General features: G+C 40.7%; 1 protein-coding gene across 1 annotated transcript in view; it reads left to right on the top strand.

The window, feature by feature from the left end:
* UVRAG (UV radiation resistance associated) overlaps nucleotides 1-21,865 on the top strand; it is a 2,169,435-nt gene that overhangs the window by 1,985,538 nt on the left and 162,032 nt on the right. The window contains exon 14 of the mRNA XM_044073201.1: nucleotides 17,254-17,345. Within this exon, the coding sequence (XP_043929136.1) occupies nucleotides 17,254-17,345 (92 nt within the window). The remainder of the gene's footprint in view (nucleotides 1-17,253; nucleotides 17,346-21,865) is intronic.

Genomic DNA, 21,865 nt, shown 5'->3' with positions numbered 1-21,865 from the left:
AGGTTTCCATTTCTTCTGATTCCTCTTCAGACCAGGGATACTCTTTACCCCCCTATGAGGACTCTGATGCTGAAGAATCAATTCCTTCAGCCTCTCCTCTTGAGGATTATTCTTTTGGGGAAACTTTGCATACCATGAGGGAGCATTTCCATTGGGAGGGCCAGGATTACTCAGAATCCAAGAAAAGGCTCAGAGACTTTCTTTTATTACCTCAGCACAGACCCCTTGCTATTCCGCCAGTGTTAGATATTGTGGATGATGTGTTCTCAGAATCCAGTTTAAATCCTGATTCTTTGCTCCCTGCTCCAGTCAAGCCAGACATGTACTACAGAGTCCCTGACTCTCACACATTTCTTTATAAAAACCCTGTTGCTGACCCAGAAACTATTTCCCAGGGTCCCAAAGGGGTAAAGGCTTCCACGGCTAAGAATCCAGTAACCTCTGACAGAGATTCTAGAGCATTAGACAGATGGGGGAAGAAAGTTTACACTTCTGCAACTTTAGCAGTGAGAGCTTTAAATTGCCAGTTTCACATGCTTAAATACCAACAATATTTACTGTCTCAGTTAAAACAGAAAATGATTACAAGTTCAGAACATCCTGACTCTAAGGAAATTCAGGATTTATTGCATGCAGCTGAACAAGTGGGAAAACATACTCTGCAATGTGTTTTTGATTCATTAGAGGCTTCTTGCAGAGCAGCAGTTACAGGATCTGTGTTTCGAAGGCATGCTTGGTTAAAAGAACAAGGTTTACCTGATCATGTTAAGGGTATATTATTGGATTGCTCCTTTACAGCAGGATATTTTATTTGGTGTTAAGGCAGAAGAGGTATTAAAGAAAATGGAGGATAAGGCAAAATCTATGCAAACAGTGAAGGATTTCTTACAGGTACAGCCTGAAATTGGCCTTCAAAGAATTGGTCCTTTCCAGTGTCAGACAGACCACAAAGAGGCAGATACAGACGCGCAAGAGGCAGATCTCAGCCCCAAGGCTCTTACAGACCATGACAGTGGGGTGCCTCAACCCCAAAAGGAGGTGAAGACAAGTCACAACCTTACAGGAAACAGTCCCAATGACTTCCCCATTCGAATGCCAAGCACTTACCTTTTGGAAGCTCCCTTAGGGGGAAACGTAGCACTTTTTTCTCAAAATTGGCATATAATCACCCAAGACAAATGGGTTCTGAATATTGTGTCTCAAGGTTACAGGTTCCACTTTCACACTCTACCAAGGCTAAAAGGAATGCCAGACCTGCCACAAAATCAATGGGCAGAGGCACAAAAACAAATTATAGCCCTCATGGACATGAGCGCTATTCAGAAAGTGCCACAACAGGAACAAGGACAAGAATTTTACTCAAGACTTTTCCTGGTCCCCAGAAAGGACAAAGCCTGGAGACCCATACTAGACCTTTCTACTCTAAATACTTACCTGGATGTTCCGAAATTCAAAATGTTGACACTACAGCTACTTCTGATGCGGAAAGAAATGAAGGGACTGGTTTCTCAGTTGCACGAAGGATTCCCTACAAAACCCTAATGAATTTAAAACATCATGTAACAGCCTGTACCAAAAAAGTGACTGACTCCACCTGTAGTTAAACAGCAGATATGTAGTAAATCAGATGGAAGATGAAAAGCTACATTATTTACATTTGATATGTGGCCCAAACAAGAAAGTGAAGAGCTTTCAACAGCTTAGGACTGTGTTAAGTTGAAAATGCAGTGAAAGCAAGATCGAAGGAAGGAAGAGAAACAACTAAGAGAGTCTTTCATTTTAGTATCTTATTCCTAACCTTTCAACAGAGTTAATACACTCAGAACTAAAGGTGATATCCAGCGTGGCTCTTAACCAATCTATTCACTTTGACAACTTTTTATCCAAATCCCCAGAATAAAGGGGAAAGACTTCTGCATTCCTTGGACATACACAGACAATTACGTTTCTACTTGGACAAAACAAAAGCTTTCAGAAAAACTGAGCAGTTGTTTGTAGCATATGCAGCAGGATCACAGGGAAAGGCTATTTCAAAGCAGACCATTTCAAAGTGGATAGGACACTGCATCCGGTTCTGCTACACACAGCATGGGAAATCTGTACCTAGTAACCTTAGGCCACACTCCATCAGGGCAACAGCCACTTCAACTGCCTACCTTAGAGGAGTACCTACCAAAGATATCTTGGAAGCTGCAACTTGGAGTTCAGTGCACACCTTTACCAAGCATTATCACTTGCCTCTTTATTCTAGATCCAGAGCTGGCTTTGCCACTGCAGTGCTGCAGGGCCTCATAGCCACCCCAAATCCTCTATAGAACCAGCCACCCTAACTCCGCTTTGGGATTCGACCCAAGTGTAATGACTGCAGCAGTGAAACACTATGAACATAGTACAGTTTTGTACCTACCATAAATGTAGATGTTCGAGTGTCTTCACTGCTGCAGTCCAGGTTACCCACCCGCCATCCCCTCTTTCTTAGCTGGAATTTATCTATACCTTTCACCCTATACTACCTATGTGGTGTTATTTGCTGGTAACTGAAGGTTTTGTTTTTACCTTTATTGCATGTTTTATTAGCAATATGTATTGCCTACCTATTTGGGGCCACCTGACATCTGGGGCAAGAAAAACTGTAGAAAATGGCATCGGCTGCATCTTATATACCCCTGGCGCACTGACGTCAGGGAAGAAGCGACAGCAGCTGACACCGGACCAAGACTTTGGAACTCTGGCCAACTGCGGGACCGCCTGATGGCAGGATAACCCAAGTGTAATGACTGCAGCAGTGAAGACACTCGAACATCTACATTTGTGTTAGGTACAAAACTGTACTGTATGTGGCTTTTTCTAGAACTGTTTGTTATGTAGTCCAATCTCGCCTACATTCTTACCTGTGGGTTTGGAGCCGAATGTCGGCTCCGAGTCGGCCATACTTTTTAGCTCGAAGTCTTTCTATTGGCTGGGCTAAGATGGTATCCCATGCTGCACTGCTCTCTATCCCCAGATCTCGTTTGCTGCTCATGTAGCTTGGATGTGGTCTCGCTCTTGGCTGTGGCTAAGTACCCTTTTCTTCTTAGATAAGTTTTTTGCAAAGAAAAAAGCTATTTTAATAGCTATTGTGTGTGTTCTTGACTGTATTGTGGAAAAGTTGTGTGTAGTTTTATAGCATATTCTGTGGTATCCCACTAGCTGTTTCCAGTGGGCTAGGTCCATTTCAGTTAGAGGACCTAGTCCATCCCCTTGCTTTCCTTGTGTGCTAAAGCCTTCCCTTGGACTAAAACCATTTAAATTAGAGGAATTAATCCTCCCCCCTTGTATTTGTGTCCAAGGATCATTTGAGTTAGAGGTCCTTGTGATGTTCTGCCTGTTGTTTGACTTGTTACCGCACTTGTGGCTGTTTGACCGTTGGTCTACTTTTGAGTTAGTTACTTGCTGTTTGTGGTAACTATGTCCAAAGATACTAAGGAGCATAAGCCCTTGGGCTTCAAGAAGTGCTCCAAGTGCAGTTATATGATGTCCATCACTGATGGACGCACTGTTTGTGTGTACTGTCTGGGAGTGATTCATCTCCAGGAATCGTGTAGTTTTTGTCATGCCTTTAGCCCGCGTGTTCTTCAGGAAAGGAAGAACAAATTGATTTTGAAGGGACTTCTGAAACCCTCCTTCAAGGAGGGTCTGGAGAGTGCTTCCAGCTCTAAGGCAAAATCTTCCAAGGCAAAAAAGTGATCCCCGGCTCCATCAGTATCCTTGGAGCCGCCGGAGAAAATAGCAAAATCTTCATCGACATCCTTGGCTCCATTGTCCTCGGGGCCACAGGAGGTGTCAGTGGTTATGGAATCTGCTTCGGCTCCAATTTTCTTGGAGCCTGTTCGGAGCCAGTCGCATAGCAATTAGGCTGGTATCTCCTCCTCGCAGGTCTCCTTCAGAGAGGAGGTCTCGATCCCCTTCCCTGTCCTCCAAATCTTCCAGGACCTTATCAGATGTGGACGTCGATAGAGTGGTGCAGAGACTTCTTCAGTGACCGGTACTGGCTAAAGTGTTCTCGGCTTGACCCAGTCGGCTCCCGAGCCAGTCCCTCAATCTGCATCGATATTAACTCCTCCGAGCACATCTCAGCTTTCGGAGCTGGAGTTCTCTGCTCCGTGTGATGTCCCTAGGTCGATTCTGACAGCCCCTTCTGGCTTATCGGTTCTGACATCAGCTCTGACCCCGTCTGCGCCTTCCACGGGGTTCAGGACTCAGGATTCATCGGTCGGACCTGAGGTAGAGGCTTCCGGACACCTCTCGGCTCCTAGTCTCCCCCTCGGTGCTTCGGTGCGGGGAAGCCTGACTCTTGTCTCGGCTTCAGAGGATGGTTATTCTTCGGATCGGGGAAGACCAGCCTTCAAGGCCATGCGGAGAGCTCTGGCCAGGTCATCAGTGGCATCATACGGGTCAGTCACTCTGTCCTCTACAATACCGGTGCAGGTCTCTGATCGTCATCTGTCTCTGGACAGTGGAGCCCCAAGGCCTCAGGGTACCCCCACAAGTGGTCCCCATATATCTGAGGGCCCCTCAGAGTTTTTGCCTGAGGAGCCACCCAGAGAGAAAACGTACAAGAAGCACATAGATTCCCAGGATGAGTCTCTCACGTCAGACACCGACCTCGAGGAATCGGAGGGGTCCCCTAAGTCATCCTCTGAGGATGTTTTTTTCTCTGACATCCTAGAGATTTTGAAGCAAAGAGGTGACTGGCCATCCAAAGCCCCTTCCGAAGAGGAGTTTGTCTTCCTGAAGGCCTTTGGTGCTCAGCCCTCTGCCTCCTGGGTATCTCCACCCTTCGACGAGCTTCTGGATTTGGTTTGTCGAAGGGTGTGGAAAAAACCCTGACTCTGGAACCAATCCCCAGGAAACCCAGTAAATTTTTGTCTGCCCCTCCTGATAAGGAATTTCTATCCAAGGGAGGCCCTGTGGATGCCATGGTGGTGGCAGCTGCCACCCAGAAGGAATTAGCTGAGACTTCTTCCTCCGTCCATCCCTCTAACAAGGAGTCTAGGACTATGGACCGGTACCGGAAGCATACTTTTTCTTCATCGACCTTTACCTTACGGTCACTGAATTACTTCTGCACTTTGCACGGCTCCGGAGAGATCTCCTAAAGGAGCTTGGAGATACTCTCATGGGTAACGTTTCTGAGGCGGTGGCCCAAAAGGTCAACGCTCAGATGTCTACCCTCAATTCTATTGCAAACTCCTCCATGAGGCTGATCTCCTACGCAGCCGAGGGAGCGAGTAGGGCAGCAAGTTCAGGAATTGCTCTTAGGAGGCAGGCCTGGATGAGCCTTTGTCATTTCGTGGAGGCCTTCCAGTCTTCATTCACTGACGCCCCGCTTGATGGTTCCTCTTTGTTCGGAACCAAGGTGAAAGACACTCTCACTAGGTGCGAGCAAGAGGGGAAAACTGTCTGCCATAAGAGTCCTTTTTTCCCTTCCTTCTAGGCCTTATCCCAAGGCCCAGAGGGGTGGCAAAATGTGGTTCAAGAAATTACAGAGGTTTTTTCCCAGTGCACAAGGTGAGCCCCCCCTCCAGAGGCAGGGGAGGGGGTGGTTTTTCAGGAAGATGCCGCCCTAGGGGCAGAGGAGGCCCTCGCAACTCGGGAGACCGTGATTCCTTTCGTGGTTTTCCCTACCGCCGTTCCTGATGGGAGGCTCGACTGTGCGTTTCTGGAGCCAGTCGGGGGTCGAATCTCATAACCGGAGGCCTGGCACAATATCACCCAGGACCAATGGGTTCTACTAATAATTTCCGGAGGATATGTCATTCCCTCCTCGTCAAATCCCCCTCCAATCAAGAAAATCCCGGATGTTCCACCCAGTCAAAGGGATTATGCAGCTTCAGAAGTTTCAAAGCTGCTAAAAAAGGAGCCATCCAACATGTCTACTCAGACCAGATCGGATTAAGGACTTACTCCAGATTCTTATTTGGTGCCGAAAAGGACAGGCTATCTGAGACCCATTTTGAATCTCAGCCGATTGACCACCCATGTGCAAAAGTCCAGGTTTCGAATGGTCACGTTGCAGTCTATTCTCCCATTGTTGGGAAAAGAAGTGTGGATGTGCTCCCTCAACCTCAAGGATGCTTACTACCACATAAAGATGGACAGGGCATCCAGAACTCACCTACACCTCTGGCTGGGAGCCAGTCACTTTCAGTTTCGAGCCCTGCCCTTTGGTCTCACCACAGCCCCCAGGGTGTTTACCAAATGCATGTCAGTGGTGACTGCTCACTTGAGACGTCAGGGATTCCAAGTGTTTCCATACCTGGATGACTGGCTCCTTACTGCCACCACTAGGCATCTACTACTTCAGACCAGGGATGCTACTATCAACCTATGTCAACAGTTGGGCATCACCTTGAACTGGGAAAAATCTGCCTTGTCCTCACAGCATGTCACTTTTAAAGGCACCGAATTAGACACCATCCTCATGCGGGCGTTTCTGCCACAAGAAAGAATCAGAGTCCTACAACAACAAGTTTACGCCTTGCTCCCTCAGAGAAGAGTGAAGGCAAGATGGGTCCTCCAGTTGTTGGAGGCAATGGCTGCTATGATTATGTTAGTCCCTTTGGCAAGGTTACATATGAGGCTTCTTCAGTGGCTACTCTTCGCCCAGTGGTCTCTTCAACGTCTTCCACTTTCTCACCCTATTCTACAGACAGGTGCAAACAGGATCTCAGTTGGTGGCTTCTCACCGACAACCTCAGTGTGGGAAAGCCCTTCATTCCTTCGCCCCCCAGTTGCCATGGTGACCACGGATGTCTCCCAGATGGGGTGGGGGGCATTATCTAGGTAGGACAGTCCAAGGCACGTGGCAAGAGCATGAGATGCATCTGCATATCAATGTCCTAGAGATGGGAGCTGTGCTACTAGCGTTGCAAGCACTTCAGAGTTTTCTTCCTCTTGGGACTATTGCAATCCACTCGGACAATATGTCAGTGGTGTGGTATCTGAACAAACAGGGAGGTACCAAGTCATATCCCCTTTGCAGAGTGGCCATGCGAGTGTGGCAGTGGGCGGTATCTTCCCAACGTTTTCTGGTAGCAACGCACATCGGGGAAGTCCAATGTGATCGCAGACAGGCTAAGCAGAGCTATTCTGATGCCTCACGAGTGGTCCCTGAACTGGCAAGTTGCAGAGCAGATCTTCCGCAGGTGGGGTCAGCCTTGCTGCGACCTTTTTGCCAGCCCCCTCAATGCCAAATGCAGCAGCTACTTCATCCTTATTCCCTCTCATGGGGAGTCACCCAGGGACATTCTAGTCCATGATTGGCCCTCCGGTCTACTATATGCCTTCCCTCCGGTTCCCTTGCTGTCAAAGGTTATTCAGAAAGCGCAATCCTCGGGAAGCAAAATGATTCTGATTGCCCCACACTGGCCTCGTCAAATTTGGTTCCCCTTTCTCCATCCCTATCACATGGAAGCTCCTTGGATTCTGGACCCACAACCAGACTTACAGACTCGCATGTCAGGGCAGCTCCATCCCTCTCTTCGGACCCTCCGGTTGACAGCCTGGCTACTCAACTTCCATCATTAGTTAGGCTTCATCAATTTTCGCCGGAGGTGGTTCATATTCTATCTTCCTCTCATAAGCCTTCGACTAGGAAGATTTATTACAGCAAATGGAAGAGGTTTTCAATCTGGGCACATGCCAAAAAGATTGACCCTTACACAGCTCCAATTTCATCTGTATTGAAGTTCCTGTCTATGCTTTTTAACCAGGGTTCAGCGGCCGCAACCTTTAAAGTCCAGTTGGCGATTTCTACCTTTCATGTCGAAGACAAACCTAGCCTAATGGCACATAGACTCTCTAAGGCTTTCCTGAAGGGCACTTTGTTGTTTCGTCCTCCGGTCTCGGAACCTGTTATGCCTTGGGACTTAAACTTTGTTCTACAGGGTCTTATTTCACCCCCCCTTTGTGCCTGCAGCCACTTGTGATTTAAAATTCTTAACTTAGAAGACTGTCTTTTTGGTAGTCATCACGTAAGCCAGACGCGTTTCGGAGCTTCAATCTTTATCAATCAAACCCCCTTATTTGATTTTTCATAAGGACAGGGTTTCTCTCAGACCGAATCCCTCCTTTCTTCCCAAAGTTAGCGCCAGTTAGTAACCTTAACCAATCTATTGAATTGCCAGTGTTTTTTCCTCAGTTCTCAAACAAGGCAGAATTCAAATTTCATCAATTGGATGTGCACAGACAGTTACGTTTTATTTGCACAGAACGAAAGACCTCAGAAAATCTGATCAGTTGTTTGTTTCATTTTCGGAAAACAGAATTGGGTCTCCTGTTTCCAAAGTCACGTTGTCCAGGTGGATTTCCAGTTGTATTTCTTTAATTTATACTTCAGGGGGAAGAGATTTACCGTTCCGGGTGAAGGCTTACTCTACCCGGTCTGTATCTACATCTACAGCTTTTCAGGCCAGATTGTCTATGGATGATATTTGTGCTGCGGCTACTTGAGCATCTCCTCACATCTTTGTTACTCATTACAAGTTACATGTGGTATCTAGGGGCAGGTCTTCCTTTGGTTCCACAGTGCTCAGGAGTATTTTCCACTGACCCTCCCAGGATTTAGGTGCTGGGGACGCTGTCCCACGGGTAAGAATATAGGCGAAATTGGACTACATAACATCAAGAAGTTATGTACTCACCATAACATTCGATGTATGTAGTCCATCTCACCTCACATTCTTACTTACCCTCACACCTTCCCCCATCCTGGAGGATCTGGAGGTTAGGCCTGGTTTCAGAGTTCTCTTCATTCTTGGTTTGTTTTTCCTTTCCTTAGGTGGTGTTGTGTATGGAGAATGAGTGCTGGTGCAAGCAGCAAACTAGATCTGGGGATAGAGAGCAGTGCAGCATGGGATACCATCTTAGCCCAGCCAATAGAAAGACTTTGAGCTAAAAAGTATGGCCGAATTGGCTCCGAACCCACGGGTAAGAATGTGAGGTGAGATGGACTTACATACATTGAACGTTATGGTGAGTACATAACTTCTTGTTTTCGTGTATGGCAAGTATATAGTTTTACGAATTCTAAATTCTTTTTTGTGTTCTTTCATGCTTTGTTCACTCAGTGCATCAGACATGAAAAGGGGAGCACAGAGGCCGATTCCATGTCCTAGCCAGGTGTAATGTCATCATGTGCACTGGCGATAAGTCACATGCCCCTGACTGCTTCAGCTAGTGTGATTATAGAATTGAGTGGAACAAGGGATATCCAGGAGGGGTTTGAATAGTAACCCTAACATTGGAGGAGTGGATGCTGGGGGGAGCGAAGAGGAATGATGAGGCAATGCCTGCTGTCCTCGATCATTGGTGAGTTTAGGGATGTGCTTGGGGTATGCCTATTATCGTATAGTCTGGCAGAGGTTGGAATTCAAGATGGTGGCATCAGCTAGCAATACATAATGGGAGGCGGGAGAGGGGCAGCTTGTTTTGTAGGTATTTTCATCATACTGCCGATTACACATCAACTCACAAAAGTTGTCACTTTGTACTTTAGAGAATTATGACTGAGCAAAGGAAATCTAGTCATGACTGAGCAAAGGAAATCCAGTCACTCCTGTGGACAGCATTTACTCTGCATTCCCAGCAGTAGAATGGTTGCATTGCTGGAAATTCAAGAAATCACCAGAGAAAGGGTTGTGTTTGGGAAATGCCCCTGTTGTGATGGCAGAGTGGAGAAGGTAGCATGCCATTCAGCCTCATCTTTACAAAGCCATAAATAATGGGGTAAAATTAATCCAAAAATAGGGGCAATTGTCAAGTATTCCACTTAGAAAGTCGATAAAACAACATATTTTCCATTAGCATTAATTTTCTGAATGGTATGAAGTCAGAAACTCAAATGCCTGTCATTATTTTCTGACTTATTTCCTCAATTATTTGTCACTGATTTGCCAGAAAAAAAATTTTTTATGAAGAACAGACCAAAAATATGAGGTGAAAATCTGGACAGTTGAGAGATATGTGGGGCAAATGGTGGGAAAAAAAGATACATTTTTTCCAGTCCTGAATGTGTAAAAATCAGAAATGTAGAGGTTATTTGATGAAAGCGTAGAGATGATACTCTGCATATAGGCACGGATGAGGAATTATTTTTAATGTTATTGTTAGAGATGCACCATTTGCCAGGTACCACCAGGGTTTCAGGAATGCCATTATCAATTTCTGTTCTTTTTATCAAGAGTTTCCTGCTCTTTCCTAAACTTTTAAAATGCCTAATGTCCTTTTTTTGCTATAGTAAGCAACTGATATGTTAAGAATAAGCTCTCGACAGAACTGCAACATTTCAAGACCTACTACAGGAAGGAGGGCATATACATGATTACTTGATCTTTTGACCTCTGCTTCTGAAAGTATTTGATTTATAACAATTTGTGATGCAAATTTGATGCATTTCTGAAACGCGTATGGGGATTAACAGTAGCCAATAGGTGTACAGAAATCTGACTATTTTAAAGTTTATGTATTGACCCAGTTTAGTGTTTTATTTTGAGAACCCCCCCCCCCGGCCTGCTGTTGGTAACACTTTTTTACTGTGTTTGCATCCTGTTTGAATTGTGGGCACATACACTCTTCTGGCAGGCTCTGTAGCAACAAGTTCCGAGTGTATTAACTCTGTTGAAAGGTTAGGAATAAGATACTAAAATGAAAGACTCTCTTAGTTGTTTCTCTTTGATCTTGCTTTCGCTGCATTTTCAACTTAACACAGTCCTAAGCTGTTGAAAGCTCTTCACTTTCTTGTTTGGGCCACATGATATCAAATGTAAATAATGTAGCTTTTCATCTTCCATCTGATTTACTACATATCTGCTGTTTAACTACAGGTGGAGTCAGTCACTTTTGTAGTACAGGCTGTTACATGATGTTTTAATTCATTAGGGTTTCGTAGGGAATCCTTTGTGAAACTGAGAAACCAGTCCTTTCATTTCTTTCCGCATCAGAAGTAGCTGCTTTGCAAATAAGATGGACATTTACAAGACCAGGAAGATGTAAGCTTTCACCTTGATGCAGTTTTCCACTTTTGTAAAAGTGGTTCATGAGAGCTAGTGTTTTAAAAAAAATTATTTATTTCATGTGCATTTGCAACTTGCTGTTCCTGTGAACCCAGAGTAAAGGGCATATTTACATCTCTTATGGTTGCTGCTACACTGGGGGCTAGCAACTCGGGCATTTGTTTGGTTTGCATTTTGCCATTTTACCCACAGACAAGGTTCTCGTATGTTATGCTTGCATTTATTCTTTCACATAGTGCTGGTTTAATCTTCTAAAGTGGTGTAACCTTAGCTGGCTGTTTAAACTGAGTAATTAAAAGCTAGGACTGTAGGTCTCACGGCGCTTGTCTGTACTTTGTCAGGGTTCTCTGACTGACAAGCTGTCATACCGGTCATGTGTTTCTGATTTTGTTCCATTTGTCACACTTTACTATTGGAAAGGAACTGTTGTTAATTTAAATGGCCTGCTAGAACTAATGTATATAAAGGAAGTGAAAATGGTTGCTCATACTTATGAAACATGTCTTTCTGAAGAAGTCTTGATAATAAATAAGACGAAAGCGCTAAAGTTCTACAAGAGTTGTTGGTGTGATTTACTATTTTTTTGAATGCTTTTATTGTCACGAAGTTCAGTTCTTAGTATATATACACACACACACACACACTGTGATAGGCTGATGCTCTCTCTGTAAGATTGTGAGCGATGAGTTAGTGTTTGTGCGTCTGTTTGTATATGTCAGATGTTCTTCTCGAAGTGGTTTATGTTAACTGTGAAAGCTGAGTGCACCTACTTGGTTAACATGTCTCCCACCCACCCAGTTTTCAGTTTTCCCTCAAAACATGGTACAGCTATAGCAATGTACACATGTAATATTGAATTCTGGATGCATCATGCTAGCTGAAGGAATTATTTCTGTCATTCTCTTCAGGTAAAATTTTTGTTTGCCATGTAATAACTGACTCAGGAACATTATGTTTGTGTGACGCAAGCTGATGTTTTAGTGTCCATCAAGGATACAGGCATCTGTCATGGGTTAATAGTACATCATTTTACTTCATATTATCACATCTCAAGTTGTTGTTGTTCATTTGGTTTCATTGCCATTCTTCCCAGTGCAAGATCAAATATTCATTATGTCCATGCTGAGGATGACTGTTATAGCCTGTGTATGATGAGTAAGGTATTTTAAATAAATAGTCCTGTTATGTTACAGTTCATTGCTAATTAACAAGTTTTATCATACCTGCTTATGACTCATTAAAAATTTATTTGCTTTTAGAAACTGTAGTGTTCCTGTTATCAGTTTATTTTTACCTTACTTTTTTGTCTTTTTTGGAACTCTCTCCCTTCTTCTCTTAGAACAACATCTAACACTGAAGCCTTCAAAATCCAACTTTTCTCTTACTTATCCTCTAAACATAAGTGCACCTGCTTACATCCTACATAAATCTACATAAATTCCCCTTGAACCCTCTACATCCTTTCTCTTTACTCTACCCTAATACTATCTTCTTTTCTTCTCTTTTCTCTCCCGATCACTGCTTGATCAAACTATATTCTACTCTCAGTTTATGTACTTTCTCCCTCTCTACTCCTCATATGTAAATATTGTAAATAGCATGTAACCTTACACCTTCTTTTCATACAGTCAAACCTGCTACTTGAAGGAAACTACTAAATCTATTGTACCTTCCTTCCTGAATGATGTTTTTTGAAGTATACTGCGTGTATTTGCTTTTTTTTACTAACTGTATTCAATGTATGTTATTCCAAATGTATATATTTTTTTACTATCTTTTACACTATGTAACTCAGATTGTATTTGCTTTGCTTTTGGAGCTTTTCTCCCCGGGCCTCCACTGAAAATGGGTACGTTCTGGCCCAGTGGACTTCCCCGGTAATCAAACTGGAAATAAATAAATAAATAAATAAAATAAATAAATTGTCTTTGCCCTGACCAAAGGATGTTTCTATGTTGGCTGGGGCTCTTAAAAAGTGCCGAGTAACGGTTTGTGTTGCAGTCTCATTTACAGCTAGGCTTCTTGGAAAGGCCCCAGTGCCAGGTTGTAGTAACGGTATGTGATATAATCTCGTTTACAGCTACGCTCATGTAAAAGCCACAGTGCTACAGTGTATCTCTGCTTGTTCAAATGCATGTCCAGCTGCTGCAAAAGTTCATGCTGGGGATTGGCATCTCTCGTTAGCTATCGTCTGTACTAAAATTCCCACAATAACGATTCAGTATTAAAAAAAAAAAAAAACACTGGAAAGCACTGCAGAGACGCAAACGAAATTAGTAGTAGTACTCCTTTATTCACCACTTTCATCAGTAACACTTCTTCAGAAATAGACATCTCTAAAACTATGACTTTATATACATTTGATAGATCCAATAACGAATAAACAAACAATTAATTAACTAGTTAACTAATAGACACACCTCAGTCTTAAAACTTCTTGTAAAATGTTATGTAAATAAATACATGTATAAAATATGATAAAATCACTTAAATTCTTTTAATTTTTAACCTTTAAAAAAACTGATGTTTATTATGTCATTTAAACCAGGAGAGTTGTTACATGGTTTCTATTTTTTTCCCCACCTTGTTTTGAAAGTTGCTACCTCTTAAGGCCATAGGAACTTTTTCTAATACAGAAAATAAGAATTTTTGTATTTCTGACCCTCTTTAGAATGTGTAAATAATGCATTTTTCTCATCTTTTGTCATAATAGAATACATGTGATCTTTAAATCCTTTTTTCTAAACACCTAGTGGTCATACCCATGTAAAAAGGCATTGTAGCCTGAACACACACTTATATATACCAAACCTTTGGACTTAAAAGAAAGTCACCCTTGGAACAGCAGTAGTATATTATCAAGGTGAGTATTAATTATCGAGGGAAGTATCTTAGTGCTATCATTTTGTAACATAAGTTTATTTTTAGTTTTAGTGTAAATAAAATGTGGGGAACTGTCAGTGGTTTTAAATCTCATTTATAACCCTTTAAAACTTTTCCAATTTCCACTGATACCTGCCATCTACAGCCATGTCTAAAGAACATGTCATGGTTTTATCAATACAACCCTCCCCCCTTTGAACTCAGTAGTGTTATTTTTAGAATTGTTAAAAGATTTAACTAAATTTGGTTGAAATAAGATATTCGTTTTTTATTTAACTTCTTCCCCTGTTTGCACTAAACATTCTTTATTACAACCTCTACAAATAAATAAAAACTCAACTTCTTCAGTAAACATACTTCCATCGCTTGTCATTCTAGAGGCTCTAATAAACTGCCCCTTGGAATATTCTTTTTAATGAATAGTCAGTGGTTGCTCCGGTGCTGTAACTAACTATTGGAAAATGTATTTTTCCTATAAATACAGCTGACAAAGCTTCTTGACTCATTTTTCCAACTATCAGTAACATCCAAAAAAATTAACTTTGTATCCAGTATCACCTGCTGTGAATTTAAAAAAAAATCAGGATGCTCATTCATGTAATCTACAAATAGTGAGCATTCATTATCCATACCATCTATTACAAAACACAAATAATCTACAAATCTATTGTAATAAATTACTGTACTTTTCTTCATTATAGGGGCTAAAGAGTAAAATTTCCACCAACCTAAACCATAGCAACCCAAAGGCAGGGGAAACCCCTTTAACTTGTCTATAGAGATTTTATTACAAATGAAATAATTATTTTGTAACAGCATTTCTAATAACATACAATAAAAGTTAATATTGTCATTGGAAATATCAGTAAACTTAGTCTGAAATAATCTTACATAGCTATCTCAGTATCTTGTGAAATATTGGTAAAAAGGGGAGCAAGTAACTGTGAGCATACCATTCTTCTCACTATCATGTTCATAAGTGTCATTAAATTTACATCATTTATCCAAAAAAATCCAAGGAATCTTTTATATTATATAAGATGCCAACTTTTGTAGTATTGTGTTCAGTACTACATCTAAAAACAATGACATTCCATTTGACATTATTTGGGGCTGACACAACATGGCTAAAGGGTGAGTTAGTCGGGTCTTTGTGAATTTTAGGAATTCGAAATAACATTCCTAAGGTAGGATTTTCATTTTTAAGAAAATCATATGCTTCAAAATCTATTGTACCATTCATAAGACACTCATACAAAAAAGAATAAATAATCTTGTAACTTTTATAAACGTCATTTGATGAAACCAAGGCATATTCATCCGCATTGTTCAACATGTTTTCCATAGATGTGACATAGGAATCCTTATCCGTAATTGCAAGCCCCCCACCATTATCAGCTTTCATAAATCTTAAGTTCCAAATTTAGTCTTAACTCATTTAATGGTATTCTTTCATCATTACTTAAATTATAACTTGTCTTGCTGTTTTTACTTAGTAACTCTCTAATGTCCTCCTCACACATTGACTCAAAAACTTTCAAATTGTTGTTTAAATGGATTAAAAGTTGAAGGATTTCTCAAAACAGAATTTTGCAAGTCAATATCCTTACATATTTCAAATATAACTTTCAAGTAAAGAATTTTAATTCCAAGAATATCTTGGTCAAATCTGCTCTTTTTGTCGGTATAAAATTCAACCCTATTTGTAGTACTTGAACATGAATAGGTTTTAAAACAAATTTAGATAAATTAAATAATTTTGAATCATAGATTCAAAACTCACAAATTGTCTGTTAATCTATTTTCTTCTGTCCTTGAGTTTTCACTCTTGTGTTCAGGCTGCACTGCCTTTTACATGGGTATGACCAAGAGGTGTTTGGAAAAAAGGATTAAAGAGCACATGTATTCTATTAAGACAAAAGATGAGAAAAAATGCATTATTTCAGCATATTAAAGAAGGGTCAGAAGTACAAAAAAAGTCTTATTTTCTGTATTAGAACAAGTTCCTATGGACTTAAGAGGTGGCAATTTTAAAAACAAGGTGGAAAAAAGAGAAACGATGTGGCAAGTTAAGTTAGGGGCTGACAAATTTCTTGGTTTAAATGATGTAATAAATATGAAATGTTTTTTGAAAGATAAAAGTTTAAAAGCATTTAAGTAATTTTATTATTGTTTATATCTAGATTCCTTGTATGTAATTATTTACTTAAAGTTTTATAACAAATCTTAAGAGGGAGGTGTGTTAATTAGTTAATTTATTGTTTATTGTTTTTATTTGTTATTTAATGTTACAAACATGTGTAAAGTAATGGTTTTAGAGATGTCTTTATTTCTGAAAAAGTCCTATTGACGAAAGCAGTGACTAAAGAAGGGTTATTGCTAATTTTGTTTGCGTCTCTGCAGTGGTTTCCAGTGTGTTTTTTTTTTCTTATTTTTCTTTTGTTTTTGCTTTGTTTTTTTGGTGCTATTTTTAGTACTGTCATTTTGGTTCTGTTATCTTTTGGTTTTGAGTACGATTCTGTATTCAGGCATTTTTAGTATGCCGTATACACCCTCTCAGATGTACTTTCCTGTTCTGCCTATATTTGTTGAATTTTTAACCTTTTAAATGTATTATTTTTGCAAGCTGATGTCTTATTTTAACATCCATGATTTGTGGGTGTATGTAGAAGTTGGTGGATGTGTGAAAAATTCCAAACACAAGTGAAATGAAGACGAGCATAAATATTGATGAGACAATGTATTCACTCTGAAACATGGACTGTTTTAAAATATCAATGCATGCATTATCTTAACAAAATTTAAATTCACTGCTGTACCATTCTCTGAGAGGTAGAGAGCTTTTGTTGAAGTTGTAACACAAAATGTCAAATCCTGAACATAACAGGATAGGGCATTTCAGGTTATTTTTCATGGCAGCCACTGTTAGAAGCTATCAGAATGAGTATGGAATCCAGGTTTTGAATGTTTATTAAGTAGGTTTGGGAGTGTTTTTAATTTGTCATTCGTCATTGGCACGGTTCTTGTCGTAGGTTGTTCCACAGTCTGGGGGTATTGGAAAACAACTGCATTCTTGTCACTTGTTTGTGGTTTAATTTCCATGATTCTTTCCAGTGCATAAATAAAGGAATGTTTGTTATGTCTATGCTGTTGAGGACACTTGCATCCTCTGTACGATAACTAAAGTATTTTAAATAAGTTGGTAATCAGCAGCAGTAATTTCTAAGATTCGTTGGATCATCTTTTGTACTCTGTGTATTTTTATAAAGCATCAGGTTTCATTCTTCAGACTTATTGTTTACATTTCATGTTGCAGCTTAGATACCAACATGGCCTGTCTACACCAGATCTGCGCCCAACCCTACCAAATCTGAAACATTTCATGGAACATGGGTTGCTGGTTAAATGGTAAGTACTTAAATCTAGATTTCATGCTTTTAATAAATTACTTAACATGATCCAATATTTCACTTTTTAACTATCAAAATAAAACAATACAGGTTTCTGTTATGTTAGGCAAATAGTTGGTAAAACTGATATATTCAGTCTTTGCACATCTTTCATGAAGAAATTTGTGATTTTTCAGTCTCGTATAGTTTTCTTTGAAATTTGTTGTACTCTTTTAATGTGTACTTTATTTATTTTGCCATTTTTGCAACTGGTTAGATACCGCTAGACCTGTGGGCGTAATAACAGGGGACACCCAAAGTGATATTTATCGCAGCTGAGCAAAGTTTGTCCAGGACAATCATGAATTGTCAAGGCTGTACAAATGCAGAGGTACTTATAGGTAAAATAACCAAGAAGAATGTGTAGTATAACAGCAACCGCCAGGCACCAAGAAACAGCAAATTACAACCAGGCAGTGATCCAAAGATTTTATTGTAACAAGTTATTTTCCTCTGACATCTCGGCTGTAGCCTTCAAGGATGTGTAGTATGTCCGGCATTATGTTACTCTTATAGGTGTAGTTTTAAAAGTATTTGAAATATCAAGTGGTAATGTGAATTGGAAACTGAGGAATGCCTTAACTACCTGGTAGCAGTAACTTACTTTGATTGCATACATTTAATGGCAGATAAATTAGGCATAAAAAACTGTAGTAAAATTTTAGAAAAGCGTATCCAACCTTGAGTGAAGTATTAATAAGGAGAAATTTGAAGTTTTTTGGAACTCTGAGAGAATTAGTTTGTTTACTTTAGCCGAAATAATTCTGGGGTATTGGGTATAATTTTGCAAGAATAGTAGCAGAAATTCACAACTGGATATGTGTTGAATAGGATGAGATAAACCATGCAGTTATGGAGAACTTTTTTGTCGTCTTGTAGGAGAAAGTGTATTTGATTAAAAATATTCTGATGGGATTGTGGGTCTATGTGGTAGGCAAATTTGTGCCTCAGCGTTCACTAGAAAAGAAACAACATATCTTTTATGGTTGTCTTTGCTACACATTCCATCCCCATAAAAAAGGATTACCATGTTGATAATAGTATGTTTCTTGTCTTTTCTGTTTTATATTTGTGAAGACATTAAAGAAATGTTTGTTTTTATATAGGATAAGTGTTAAAAGTATGTAGATGATGGAGTAAATAATACAATAAAAAAGTGCAGACGTGCAGTAATTTAAAAAATGATGTGAAGGAAATGTTAAGGAAGGTAAGAATTTAGAAAGATGAGATTGAATGTATTCCATGGACCAAGAGAAAATCGATATATTGTTAAAGCAAGGAAGCTGTAGAATCAGGATCGATATACTGTTCCAGCAAGGGAGCTGTAGAATCAGGATCGATATACTGTTCCAGCAAGGAAGCTGTAGAATCAGGATCGATATACTGTTCCAGCAAGGAAGCTGTAGAATCAGGATCGATATACTGTTCCAGCAAGGGAGCTGTAGAATCAGGATCGATATACTGTTCCAGCAAGGAAGCTGTAGAATCAGGATCGATATACTGTTCCAGCAAGGAAGCTGTAGAATCAGCAATTGGAGTTCAGCTTCCTTAGAAAGAAGTGGAAAGGATTACATTGAACAAAGTTGTGGGATTCTGTAAGACGGCTTGCTCATAGGCAGTTGGCTGCAAAGCCACAGGTGGAATGTAAAGCAAAGAGAAGGATAGCATATTTGAGGAAAATAAGAAACCTGACAACTCTTTTTTTAGAATGTAAAGAATACATATTTTTCCATAGCTTCTGGAGAAAAGTCTTAAGTACCCATTTTAACTTAAGTGACAGAAAGTATTATTGTATGAGCAATATAATTCGACCAGTAATAGTGGTATACCAGATGTGATAGTGTAGGTCATGTAGAAATTTCCTAGAATGATGTAAAATCCTTACTAAAGCTTGAGTGCACTGTAGAGTTGTAAATTTTAATGGTAGTTAGGTAATTAACCATAGAAGCATAGCCTTTTGGCAGCATCATAGCAGATTTTGAGAGTCATGTAATAGGAGTACCATGGACAGTCAAGAACACCTTCATTTTGGCTGACACCAGTTTTTATTGCAGCACACGAGTACTACGTATCTACAACCATTGGCCATTATGACTGTTATTGCGTGTTGGATGTATATGGGCTTCGTGTAAGTCACTGATGCAGTCATTGCAGTCAAGGATCTCTTGCTGTAGGTAGAGTCCTACACCTGTCCAAAGGCAGGAGACATAAGCTTAGCATGGGGGGGGGGGGCTCTGAAGTTGTCTAGATGTAGGACTGTACCTGTAGAAGCAGATCTCTGAAGTATAATGTGGTCATTCATTATTTCAGTTTCAAAAGATGTGCATTATTCAGGATTACTGTAAAATTGGCAGTAGACTGTAGCAGTTTGTACAAGACACTTCTACCTAAAAGTTGCTTAAAAGTACTGGGTATCTTGGTTGTGATGGAAACATACAAATCAGTGAAGTTTCAAATTTTTTAAAGCAAATATGACTCTGGAATAAGTCTTAAAAAAAGTATTCAGTGGAGGTTTAGTTTGCATAAAAAGAGGGCATCATTGATTTATTAAGTCTTCAGATGCATAACTGTCAGAGCCTGCCAAATATGTTGTGCCATGACACACAAGATGTAGTGATTGCTGGCCTGCATGCATTGAATTATGCACACCAAACTGTTAATGACTGTCAAATTTATTGATCCTGTTACAGGTATAAATAGTTGAAGCTTATTGTTCTAGAAGCAGAAATGAACACACGATCGGAACATGATTTCTTCTGATGGCATCTTGTTTATTGCATATTCTGTAGCAAAAATTATAGTGAGGGGTCCCCCTCTACCTTTTTCAGTATGCTAAGATGCTTGGAGACTATTGGAAAACTGTGCAAAAGACTATGTATTATATGTAGTATGCAGCTACCAAGTTGACAAGTGTACAGTACATATATGTGTATATATATATTTATTTAATTACAGAGAACTGCCATTTTGTACCTATAAAATATCAGAAGTAAATATACAACAGAGGTTTGAATTTACCATTCCCATGAAAAATATATTTCCAGCAGCACACATAGTGTTATAATTCATAGCATTCTTTGTTTTTGTTTTGTAAATCTAGAATGTTGTTGGAATTTTGTCTTGCATTTGCTATGCAATTACAATGAAATAAAAAGCAACTTGAATATTTACTGTTTGCTCTTATTTTTTAAACAGTGACGTTACATGAAATTAAGAGGGATATATAGAGTATGCCAGGCTACCGTTGTACTTCAGAACTGGTTTGGTCTATTGGTCTATAGCTGTACTTTTACGTTACAGTATTTCTGTAGGACTTGAACGTGTTCAGTGTACTACCCAAGTCCCGCTCCAAGGGAAGCAATTCTTGAAAAAGTGGGACAGCTGTGGTAGTTATACTCTGAAAATCACACCTGAAGGAGTCAAGTTTTCTTTAGGGGGGGGCTACTAATAGTAAATCAGAACATGTAGGATGTCCTTCAAGAATGCAACTGCAGTCCTGACATATGGGTTGTCCTGCCTCAGGCAGCCCCTCGGTCGGCCGGATTCCAAAGCCTGGGTCTGGCGTCGGCTGATGTCACCTCTTCCCCAACGTCAGAGCGGCTGGGGTATAAAAGCATCAGTCGACGCCATCTTCTTCAGTCTTTCTTGCCACGCAGTGCCCGAAGCAGAAGCAGTTTGCAAGTGCCGGTCGGCCAGCTCCTGTGTTTTCAGTTACCGAAGTCATCAAAAAGCTAAGTACCCCATTGGGGGACCTTTTCTTGCCTCAGCCGATGTCAGATAAAACTGCAAAAGTTAATAATTGTTTGTCTTGTGGTAAACAAATACCTCATAAGGACTTCCATTCTTACTGCCTTCCCTGCCTGGGCCCAGACCATGACGTCTCGGCCTGTGCTGCCTGTGCTTGCTTCAATAAGTGCACACTCAGGCGCCGGGCAGATTTTGCTGAAGACTTTTTTGGGGAAATTTTCTCCTATATCATGCCGTCGGAACTACCGACAACACATATTTCCAAAAAACGGAAGGACCAGGACCGACATTCTCGGCCCACAACTTCCACAGACACCACGCCAAAGCCTACCGCGAGTGCATCGGTCTCTTCGGAGGCGGTAATTCAACCGCTCCGGACCGACGACATCGCTTTACTGTACACTTCAGTCCTGGAGGTTACCCCGGTGCCGGTTGTTGTTTTTCCTCCTGAAACCGAAGCCCAGGATTTACCTGACACCATACCGGTGGATAAAGTTACTCCAGCACGTGGGGCAGCTAGGCCTCCGGTCCCTATGTCCATCAAGGCCTACACACGTGCTAAGGCTGCCAGCCAGGCTAAGGCTCACCCTCCTAAAGCCTTTTCCCAGGGTTCCACTTCTGATAAACAGATCACGACTTTAGTTGCAGATCTAATTTCCTTAATCAGAGGTTCTCAGGCACATCCAGACAGAGGTTCTCAGCCGCCTGCAGATAAAAGGCCTAGGGTTGAGC

Source organism: Protopterus annectens, chromosome 5.part1, assembly GCF_019279795.1.
Source record: "Protopterus annectens isolate FY-2018-M chromosome 5.part1, PAN1.0, whole genome shotgun sequence".
Lineage (NCBI taxonomy): Eukaryota > Metazoa > Chordata > Ceratodontiformes > Protopteridae > Protopterus > Protopterus annectens.
The sequence above is the reverse complement of the archived record's forward strand: the minus strand, read 5'-3'. Positions and strand labels throughout refer to the sequence as shown.